The sequence below is a fragment of the Empidonax traillii genome, unplaced genomic scaffold (assembly GCF_003031625.1).
Source record: "Empidonax traillii isolate 1590-97213 ecotype Southwest subspecies unplaced genomic scaffold, ASM303162v1 scaffold1:size7828297, whole genome shotgun sequence".
NCBI lineage: Eukaryota > Metazoa > Chordata > Aves > Passeriformes > Tyrannidae > Empidonax > Empidonax traillii.
The window spans coordinates 2,363,082-2,374,631 of record NW_020955194.1 but is presented as its reverse complement, the minus strand read 5'-3'; the positions used below and the strand labels follow the sequence as shown (position 1 = coordinate 2,374,631).

The 11,550-nt window shown below is 39.3% G+C and overlaps 2 protein-coding genes across 11 annotated transcripts in view; one reads left to right on the top strand and one right to left on the bottom strand.

The window, feature by feature from the left end:
- The window catches only part of CASK (calcium/calmodulin dependent serine protein kinase), a 199,356-nt gene that overhangs the window by 91,815 nt on the left and 95,991 nt on the right, over window positions 1-11,550 (bottom strand). The window lies entirely within an intron of this gene.
- On the top strand, window positions 10,008-11,170 carry GPR82 (G protein-coupled receptor 82). The gene has a single exon (XM_027884384.1). The coding sequence runs from the start codon at window positions 10,133-10,135 to the stop codon at window positions 11,168-11,170; it is 1,038 nt and encodes a 345-aa protein (XP_027740185.1). The 5' UTR covers window positions 10,008-10,132.

Here is an 11,550-nt window from a genome sequence, read left to right as displayed (position 1 = left end):
GGGGGGGGGGGGGGGGGGGGGTTGTCTGGCCCAAAGATGACTAAAAAGCAGCAGTTATACCATGAACAATTAAATGTCTGGTGTAACAGGACAGAGAGGTGAACAAAATACAGACTAGACATAAAGCTCCATAAAATAAGGGTTTATTATCTTGACACATACAAACAATATTGCTCAAGTAAGCAGGTGTAAAGAAGTTGGTTTTAATGTGACTACCAGTAACTTCTCTAATGGATCATGTGACTTCTAATGTCAAATCTGTGCCCAAATGCGGATTTTTACTAATTCATGTACAATATTCTGGTTTTACAGAAGTCATTCATAATACTCTTACTGAACAAATTAAATATAAGACTTCATCTCTGCTAGATATAAACTTTATTTAATTTTGATGTGATTTTACATAATTTAGATCTGGTGAAACAGAGTATAAACATGTTAAACCGATTACAATAACTAGCTAGTCTATTTTGTCTTCATTTTTTTTAAATAAAAAATTGCAGGGTTTCTTAATCTTCAAAAGAAAGATTCGTATAAACCTGTAAATTCATAAAGGTACAATGGTAACTGCATTTTATCTTAAGCACTTCAGCATACAGTGAAGGCATCTGTACAATAATTTCTGACTGATTCTCACAATAATTGCGTTTCATGATCTTTTATCTATCATCTTGTCATCCTGTGATATGTATGCTTCTCTTGGTTCTCTGTACAGCACAATTCTCCTATGCAGCACTGCGGCTGTACATATTTACATCAACTTTGGTAAGTCTAGTAGAGTTTATAAAACATAATTTCACAAGATTTATATATTATCTCATCATTCTTTGTCTATGGTTATTCTGTGAGCAGTTGATCGGTGACTGATCAGCAGGCTGGGGTGAGGGTTTGGGCTGGGGAACACAGAACAGGACGCAAACAAATGACAGGGTGCAACTTGAACAAAATATGAATTCTAAAATTATTTTGAACAAAGCATTCAATTTAAACCAGAATTTTCATTTACAAGGACTGCAACTCATGGACACAGCACCACTGCAAAACCAGACTTAGATATCTCCAGAAGATCAAGTAACAGTACAAGGTTTTGATGCTGCAAATCCAGGCTGCATCAAATAAATCAACTCTACAGTTCAGAAATGGGAATTGGGAAGGGAGCAGGTCTATAAGAAAGTCTACAAGAGCAGGTATGGCACAGAATAGGGAAACAGTTATGACTTTATGAACTTGATAGAGTAGCAGTTAGAACAAAGAAACAACCCCCAAAAGCAACCAGACAAGTGAAAACCTTTTAGATTTCTGCAACTATATAAATCAGTGCATCAAGATGTTAAAGGCCAGATGTATCAGCTGGCTCAGAAAGGGATCTGAAACTAGACTGCACTGTCACATAGGAAGCAATTACTACTGACCAAAAAACAAAAGGAGGTATCTTTACTGTCTTTAAAAAATATTTAATCGTTATGTGTTTTTTTCTGCAATCAGTTTTAACAAACTTGAGGGTAAAAGGCTGGCTTTGCAAAGCAATATTACTGAAGAGCAAATGGTCCTGTAACAACTTGGGAGATGTGCTCAAAGTTACACTGTGACATGTCAAATGACAATATAATCAGTCACTTTAATAGTGAATTATCAGGGCCAACTACAGCAATTACCCGAGTCTTCAGGTGAATTTCAATAGGAAATAATTTTATTTGTTCTCCTTTTTGTAATTAAAGCCTAACTCAATGCACACCACATAATCTGCATGAAACCTTGTTTTCCTCTTTATTGAGATCTCCAACCCATCTTTGAATTTCGTTTGATGCATCAGAATGTCACCTTTTTTTTAGTATGCAAATATGGGTGCATAAGTATTTGTCAGAAAATGTATATAAGGTACATATGCTGCCTAGCTGCTTATTTACCTTTTAGACTTGACATATACATTAAGAGCTCCGTTGTGTTACACACATTCCTCAAAATAAATGTAAAACTTAAGCAAAGAAACTTAATGGCCAGTCTCTTCGCGAACGAAGAACCGGGGAAGGTCTTTCCACCTTCCAGCCTGCGCATTGGATTTTTTAGGTGAGACACAGTGTGCGTGGAACTGAGCCCACCCTTTAATCCTGAGGTTCATCTGCCGGGGCCAAGCACGCTTGGACGGTGGCAGCGAGGTCCTCAGGACATAGATGGATTGCCTTACAGGGCTAGCGAGCTCCATCTGCCCGGGGAGTGTCCTAACCGGGAATCGAACCCAGATCTCAGCGTTGACAACGCTGTGGTTTAGCCACTGCACCACCAGGGACACTCATGCAAAGAAACTACACTGTTTACCAGACACATGTTTATAACTTGAATCATAAACGTGTTAGAGTGTACCTGGCTTGAGTAAACAGCTGTGCTGGTTTTGGCTGGGGTAGAGATAGATTTGGCTGGGATAGATTTCTTCACAGTAGCTGGTACTGGCTGTGGTCTGGGTTTGTAATCAAAACAGTGTTAATAACACAGGGATGTTTTAGCTATTGCCAAGCAGCACTTGCACAACATCAAGGACTTCTCTGCCTCTCAGAACAGGCACCAGAGAGGAGACTGGGGGTGAGAGACAAGGAGCTGGGAGAGGACACTGCTGGGACAGTTGAGGCCTACTGACCACAGAGATATCCCAGAGCACATGGTGTCAGGCTCAGCAGTAAAAGCCAAGCTGGAAGTTTGCCAGGGCTGCCATTTCTCAGGAATTCACTGGGCATCAGTCAGCTGGGTGTGAGCAATCAGGGTTTCCTTCTATCACTTGTTTTTCTTGCTTTATTATATATCTTTTTTTTTTTTTTTTTAACTTATTAAACTCTCTTTATCATAAACCATGAGTTTTCTCACTTTTACCCTACCAGTTCCCCCTTCCAGCCCAGGGGAGGGAAAGCAAGTGAGCATCTGCATGGGGTTTAGGTGACTACAGGGATGAAACCACAGCAGCCCTCTTTGGCACCCAACACAGAGTTTAAATGGTTTGAGATAATGGCAGATTTGACCAGAGCGTGTCAGAAGGAGAGGAGGGAGCAGAAGGGGTGGTCTGTTCTGCAGCAGAGCAGCCACAAGAACAAGAGGGGGGGAAGAGGCAAAAATCACAAACAAGTTTTCGCACCTTTACCCTTTTGATTCTCTTCCCCATCCCAGTGAGGGGGAGTGAGTGAGCGGCTGCGTGGGGCTTACCTGTCTACCAGGGTTAAACCACAACTTCAAGTTTCATTTTCACACTGAAATTAACTGTAATTATGGTTTCAACCTGCAAAATGGTGTTTCTCATGAGGGCATACAATTATCAACTATTTTGATAGCACAGCATAGGAAAATTTAACTGAATTACTTCCCTCACAACATCAATCAATGAAACCAAAAAAGAGGAGTGCAGCTTACATCACTGATAAACAAGGAAGAATCACATTATTCCCAGAACTGGGAAGTTCACATATGGAAGCTTTAGTTTAATGCTCTCTGACAGCACATACAGAACCAGGACAGACAGGAGGGAGATGTGTACATTGATAATGTTCCACCAATCCAAAATGTATTTTCTGTAGCACTGCAGACCTTCTGCCAGCATTTTTTCCATTCCTTACAAAAAATCCCAACTACTGAGGGCTCTGTGGAATCCAATAGAACTGAGAAGGTACTAAAAAGCTGTCACACTGTTCAATGATTGTAGAGTGGATTGGTAAGAAAACTCTGTGAAGAGAAGTTGTTCGACAGATACTGTGAGAGTTGTGATTCTGTGAGGGAAGTAAATCAATCAAATTTTTCCATGTTGTGTTATCAAAATAATTGATTTGTCTGCCCTCATGAAAACTGGGATTGAAGCTGAAAAAACCTTAACATTCAAACTGCACAGTTAGAGTGGGAAATGCAGAGAAATGAATAATTTTCTACTGTTGTACTGCAAAGTGAGAAACAAAATGAGGATTAAATGGTAAGCTTTGGTTCCTTTAAGTTTGTATTAAGTGAGTAGTACACCTCTGCACCTATATAAAGTAAGGCCAACTTCTTCACAGAACTCTCACACCACAGATATAAGTGACTGTGCTTTAAAATAAAAAATATATTTGCTATTTCTTACACAAAAATTCTCATTAGGTAAAGATGAAAACACAAACACAGTCAGCAACAGATTAAAACTGAAGAAAAGACAGGATCATTTTTGTCAGAAGGTACAGAAGTGTTCTTAATCATCAAGGAATGACTTTTGCAGTTGTGCTGATTGGTTTTAGCTGAAACCGCGGTAGCAGCCAACAGAAGGTACCTTTAAAGTATCGGTTTTGCTTTTACTGCCATGTTTTAGATTTTTATTTTTGCTTTATTACTTTTGCATTTTCACAGAAGCTTAAGAAGAACCTGGAAAAGCCAAAACGCTGTTACACACAAACATATTTAACTAGAAAAAATAAATTATAGTATGGTGCAGAAAAACAGAGAAAGCTTCCTATTTGATTGTGATAATCAACATAGTTTTCATGTTAAAACCCAATTTCTGAAATTAACAGTAAAAGTCCTCATGAGCAATACACAGACAGTGCTTTTTTAGAAGCAAATACAGTTGTAAAGACTCTGGGAGATGTACAATGAAAGTAACATTAAAGACACGAAGTATAAAAATGCTGGAAGATTATTTTTATTAGTACTGTCATCCTCAAGCTAAATTTTCCACACTAAAAGACAGTGCTTGGCTTGTGTTTTGTCTCTCCAGGTAAAACAATTACCTGGAGCCTGTGAAACACTTGACTCTGCACATCGTATGACAACTGAGGAATTGAAACTGTGAGTGCAATATATCCCCATTTTTGTATCCTTAAAGATGCCACAGAGCTGCACTGCACACACTCACAATTCAGCAAACAACGTGGGAACTTTCATTTGAGGTCTGTTTTGCTGAACCACAAGGGAAGCTTTAAAACTGGTGAAAATAAATCACCAGTAAACACCAAACAGAGACCTATCTTCAATCTGCTGAATATTTTTATCTTCACTGATTCAGCATAATGCTCAACTCGAGCAGATTTAAACACGAGCTTAGACGATTTCGCTTTGATAAGCACTTCTTACAGTATTAAATACATATACTGACTATAGCAAAAATCCTCATTAAATCATGACAGCAAAAGTGCTGTGCACACACTGGGCCACCCCTGCATGGAAGGCTGACAAGTAGGCAGAGGGGAGTCATGGTGTTCTACAACTCTCCTGATACAAGTGTCCAACTGGAAATGCTTACTGTGCAGTGCATCCGTCTTAAAGAGTTTATGCAGTCAAAAACACCTTTCAATTTTAATGTTTAAGATAAAAAAAAAAAAAAAAGCCCCATCAAAACTAAGCATCAAAACTCAAAGTCCTAGGCAAGCTACTTGGTAAATGTTTTTTCTGGAAAGAAGGCACGGATTGGACTTGTATAGTAGCCAGTACACCTTAAGAGACTTATATTGGTATTAAATGCAACACAGTAGATCTTGGGCCTTCCACAGTACAAGAGCCAGGACTGTTACAGAGACCAGAAGTAACCAAGCTGCTGCCTCCTTCCATCCCACAAGGAGCAACTGCTGCCAACAAGTTCCATACTCGGCTATACAGCAGGAACAGTCTGGTTCTCCATTTGGTTTGTGACAGGCACAAGGAGATTTGAGGCTGACTGGGCTGCCTTTCATGATCTCAAGACAGAGGGGATAGGAAGCAGCCATGCACCCTCAAAATATATCCCTCTGTCATACATGATTGTAACACGTAACATGATAGGTTTGGGTTATAAATGGCCAACTGAAATGCCTTTCACAGAAAGGGTCACATTGGGAGGGACCACAGTGGGTCTCATCTAGTCCAACCTCCCTGCTCAAGTAGGGTCACGCCAAAGCACATGGCACAGGATTGTGTCCAGATGGGTCTGGATTATCTCCCATTAGGAAATATTCCAGTGAGGGAGACTCCACAGCCTCTCTGGACAATCTGTTCCAGTGCTCGGTCACTGCACAGGAAAGAAGTTCTTCCTCATGTTCATGTGGAACTTCCTGGGCATCAGTTTCTGCCCATTGCCTCTTGTTCTGTTGCTGGGCCAAGCCTGGTCTGTCCTCTGACAGCTCCCTTCAGATACTTGTGTACATTGATGGGTTCCCCTCTCAGTCATGTCTTCTCAATCCTGAACAGGCCCAGCTCCCTCAGCCTTTCCTCATTACTGAGGTGCTCCAGTCCCCTGATCATCTTGGTCACCCTCCACTGGACCTGCTCCAGGAACTTCATGTCTCTTTTGGGCTGAGGAGCCCAAAACTGGACACAGCACTCCAGGTGATCCTCACCAGGGCTGAGCAGAGGGGCAGGATCACATTCCTGATTCCCTGACCTGCTGGCAATGCTCTTCCTAAAGCACCACAGGATCCCATTGGCCTTCCTGGCCCCCAGGACACACTGCTGGCTCATGGACAGCTTGTTGTCCACCAGGTCCCCAGGTCCTTCTCCACAGAGCTGCTTCCCAGCAGGTCAGCCCTCGGCCTGTCCTGGTGCCTGGGGTTATTCCTGCCACAGGCAGGATCCTGCACTTGCCTTTGTTGACTTTCAGACAGTTCCTCTCTGCCCATCTCTCCAGCCTGTCGAGGTCCTTCTGAAGGGCTGCACAGCCCTCTGGGGTATCGGCCACTCCTCCAGCTTTGTGTCATCAACAAACTTGCTGAGGAGGCACCTCCACCTTCATCCATCATTGCTGAGTAAGTTAAACAGTCCTGGGCTCAGTATTGAACCTGAGGGGACACCACTGGTGACAGGCCTCCAACTACACCCTGTGCTTGTTCTCAATCCACCTCAGAGTCCACTCATTCCATCCACACTTCCTCAGTTTGCCTGTGAGGATGTTGTGACAGTGTCAAAGCCTTGCTGAAATCGAAGAATTTCACCCCTGAGAATTTCCTGGGTTTGATGTTTTTAGGGCCAGAAAGCAAGTTTTCTGCATATAATGACAAAATGCAACATATGCTTCCTACTGGCATATAAAATCCAGTAACATGCATAAATTAGGAGCTATCATGGTTTGAGAGTAAAAAAAATATAAATAATTGATGTGAATGATGCACATGAAGACAATTATGAAGAACTTAAGAGTGAATTGCATAAAAGAAGCATTTGTACCATTTGAGTATCTTCAAATATGTTTTAGATAAAATGCATATTTTAGAAGTGAGGCGAATGGAAATAGCCCACTAAAAGAATAAAAACGGTGCTTACTACAGCTTAGAACCAACTGCTACTGTATTTCTGGGGTAGGTATTTCTTTTTTAACTTATCCCATTCCTTTGCTACTGATCTCAGTAATCCATTCCAAAATGAGGTGTGACAAATTATAATTCACTGTAATAATCTATTGTCATATAATAAATCAGAAAAAAAATTGTAGCATTAGCTCTTCTTACGGCATAAGTTACTGTCATTGAATTATAATTATTACAGGTAACAGCCAATAACCAACCAAATAATAATAATAATAACAGCAACAATTAAAAACCCCCTGCTAATTGGAATGGTTCACACCACTCATAGCAAAATTTCAGGATATGCACTCTTGTATCTAAATCTCAATGGAACATCACAATAACAAGGCCTTCTAAGACTACATAAGAGACTATTAAACATTGAAGAAATACAAGACCCTTTCTGTTAGAGCACATTTTAATATAACCATACATTCAAACGTGGAAAAAAACCCCACAAGGTATAATTAAATCTAACAAGAACAAGAATTAAAAGTACATGCAAACTAATTACAGCATTACAACCTAATTACTAATACTCCACAGCAAGTAAATTTAATTGTAAATGAGTTTAGCTATGCATTCTAAATAGGAAGCCAGCATACACATCCATCATTTTAGTAAAAAAATTAATGAGACTGAACAATAAAATTGATAAAAGATCACTGAGATGTATTCTTACAGTGTATGTTTCAACATAAAGCAAAACTAGCAAAACAAGAAACCTACAGTATAAAAAAACTTCTGCAATTTTGGTATCTCTTCTGTTCTCATAAGGAATTTATTTATAGCTGTTGAAAAGCTATAGAACCACAGAGGTATCAGAGAGAAAAAAATTCACAGGTCTCAACTTTTGCAGAACTAAACAGAGTTTGACTGATTTGTGATCAAACCTATCATCCTATCATCCTATCAAACCTATCATGGAGGAGGGAAATTGTCCTGTGCATACTTCTGGATGATTTAAAACACTGTATTTCTTGGACAACAAGTCTGTTTTCCCTGACTGATGCCTAGGATGCATCAGCTGAAAATTGCTTCTCCACAATCCATCTCTTGACTAGACAGGAGAGATGTGCTCATTTGGTCACTTGTGTGGACACACATCGACACACTAATATTGCATGTGGGCTTCAGGAACAGACAGTCAGCTTTGTGGTAGCTCTTGGAGCTGAAAAACTGTTAAATGTCATTGAAAAGACAAGTTTTCACACAAAAAATTGCAACTTCTTTTTTTTTTTGTTCACACTGGAAAGTGGGCAGTCCTAATGAGAACCCCTCCACCCCCAAAAAAGAGGAAAGCACTATATAAGGATTGCAAGATGTTTCTCTGCCATACCTACACGATCCCAAAGGACTGTTACAATCACTCTTCCATGCTACCTCTTTTTTTTTTTTTTTTAAATTTCCCTAATGGAGTTGATCCTGACCTAATTTCAAAGTACTTTGGACAGACAGTATAATCTTGTCTGAACTTTAAATGTCCAGCTGCTTTCTGACATTGTGAAAGAAAAGTGCACTCTCTGAAAACCTTCTTATGTCAGAGAGATATTGTTCTTAACTGTACTTTCCAGATTCAAGTGTCACCGTTTCCACTGCAGCAGTGGAGACAGAACGGTCACCAGATAGAAATATTTCCTCTCTGCAAAGAAAGGTGTCTGCAGCTTGCACAGGTAAGTTTAAAGTTACTACTTTGTTTTACCTGACAAAATGTGGTCACTGACATAGAAATTATCATTAGACTTTTAAATGAGTAGATTCAACAACTGCCTTGTGAATTTAACTCATCATAATAAAAGAATTCAATACATTTTGGTTCAACAAGACAGGAACTCAGTGCATACTAAACTGCAACAGCTATGAAAGTTAATTTTTTAATTTACGTTTAATTTGCAAGTTGTCAAATACTGCTTATAGCAGAGTTTTTAAACTTAGTATCTGGGTTTTTTATCATACCTACATGGAATCCTCTTTAGCATCTGAGTTCATTTGCTTACAGCTGTCTAAAAAAAATTATTATCTGTCTGTAAATTTGATATCTCTTAATTTGTTCCATATGATTTTAAATGAAAGAAAAGCTAACTAGGATACGCTGCACTATAACGTATGTATGCATACAACAGTAAAAGCTCTCCAGTACAGGTTAGTAAGCTGAAATACCAGTTTTTATACACAGTCATTGTACAGAGCTTTGATTTCTTATTTTCAGTTTTATAACTGAGAAAAGATTGAAAACTGATCTTTGAAAAAATAAATATATTGCAGTTTTCAATGAGTGTTTTTATATGTTTACAAATACAGACTGAGTTGCAAAATGTAAATTTAATATTGGAGCTTTGATAAAGTAACATTAGATACAGACATGAGCACAGAATAAATGTATTTAGTCAGATTCCTACATCATACTAATTTGTACTTAAATGGAGGTAGTGGACGTTCCTCTGCATTTCTGCAATCAAAGTAATACTTTGCATTTCATTTGCTTATTTAAACTTTCAGTGGTTTTAAATGGTTTCCAAATTAGGTTACAAACGTTCCAGCAGGCTGAGAAATAGACCAAGATCGCAGAAGTTACTGCCAGACCCCAGCCTGAACCTTCAGTTCCTAATTTATTTTGTTAGATTCTATGCACAGAAAATCTTAGCCAACTTTTCTTCACAAAATCTCAGTGGAAGAGAACACCCAAAACTGTCACCTCATGCATACTCAAGATGGTAACAGCATCAAACAGCTGTTAGGAATACCAACAAGTAGGGGAGAAACAGAAACAGGTGAGATATGAGCAAGGAATAAAATACATGTTAAATGAACATTAGAGAAGAATAATTTTTTTGATTGTTTTTCAGCTCTGACCATTCATTCAAGATATACTGGCATAAATGAACAATTCAACATGTTTCCTTCAGCCATCTTTAGCTACCACTGTAGCTCTGCCTGTCATCTACTCCTGCCTATTCCCTGCTGGAAGCTTTGGAAACATTCTCGCAGCCTGGATATTTTCAAGGAAAGCACTCACGAGGAGAACACAATACATTTACCTGGCAAACCTGGTGACTGCAAATCTGTGTGTGTGCAGCACAATGCCCTTCCTGGCAGCCTACTTTGCAGGAGGGAAGCGCTGGAGCCACGGGTCCATGGAATGCAGGATAGCACATCACCTCGGGACGCTGGTCATGCACGTCTGCATGTACGTGACCATCGTCATCCTGTGCTCCATTGCTCTCAGCCAGTATGCCACGCTGAAGAAGAGCAGTGACACACGGTACTCCCAGGCAGAAAACTTCTCCAGATGTTTGCTCCAAGCGTTTCGTAAGCCAAAATTCGCCAAGTGTTTGTGCATCGGTATTTGGCTCATTGTGCTCTGCATAACAGTAACAGCCATAACATATGATGTCCAGGCAAGTGGTTCTAAAGAGTTTCCCAGCTGCTACAACATCCAGGTAGAAGTTGGTGAATTCACTGCAATGATTGCGGGTTCTTTTGCCACTGCATGTTTTTATTTGTCTTTTATGACAGTTTTGTGGTCATACTATTCTCTTACCAGGCATCTGAATGACATACAAAGAAATACCTGTATCGGGGAAAAACATCTAATTTACAGTAAAGTGAAGAGAAACGTTCTTGTCATCCAGATGATATTAACTGTCTGCTTTCTTCCATATCATATTTTTAGGCCTGTTTTTTACATAGTGCTTAGACATAATGACTGTCCAAGGTTAAACTATTTAGTGGAAGTTAAAAATTTCCTTACTTGTCTTGCTGCTGCTAAAAGCAGTTTAGATCCAGTTATAACCCTTCTGTTAGACAAAACATTTAAGAAAAGTCTTTATGGCCTGTTTGCAAAATCCACACCAGAACACCAAAACCGTGACATTGATATTTCCACTGAAATGGGAAGGAATATGGAAAGATTTTAGTAGACTATAACTATCAGTAAAATGATTTTAACTACCTATGGTCATGCTTTTATATGAAGTGGTAAATATTTAAATAAAATGATAACATATTGTATTTTTTCAAGTCATCTTGCTTGCTACATCAATATTAGCCATAATAAATTCAATGTGTATATCCTAATGAATCCAAGCAATCTGTACAGTGAACTGTGTAATACCCACCCATTCATGAAATACAAAAGTTATCTTATGTTTCACCTACGGACAGTGTTTTTACCTAAAAAAAAAATCAAGGAAGAGGGTAGAAACTAGGTTGAAGTTGAGGACCCAGTTCTTGCTCATAATCAAAAAAATCCCCAGGTTTTGGACACGTTTCCTTCACCAAAAAGGCCTGAACAAAG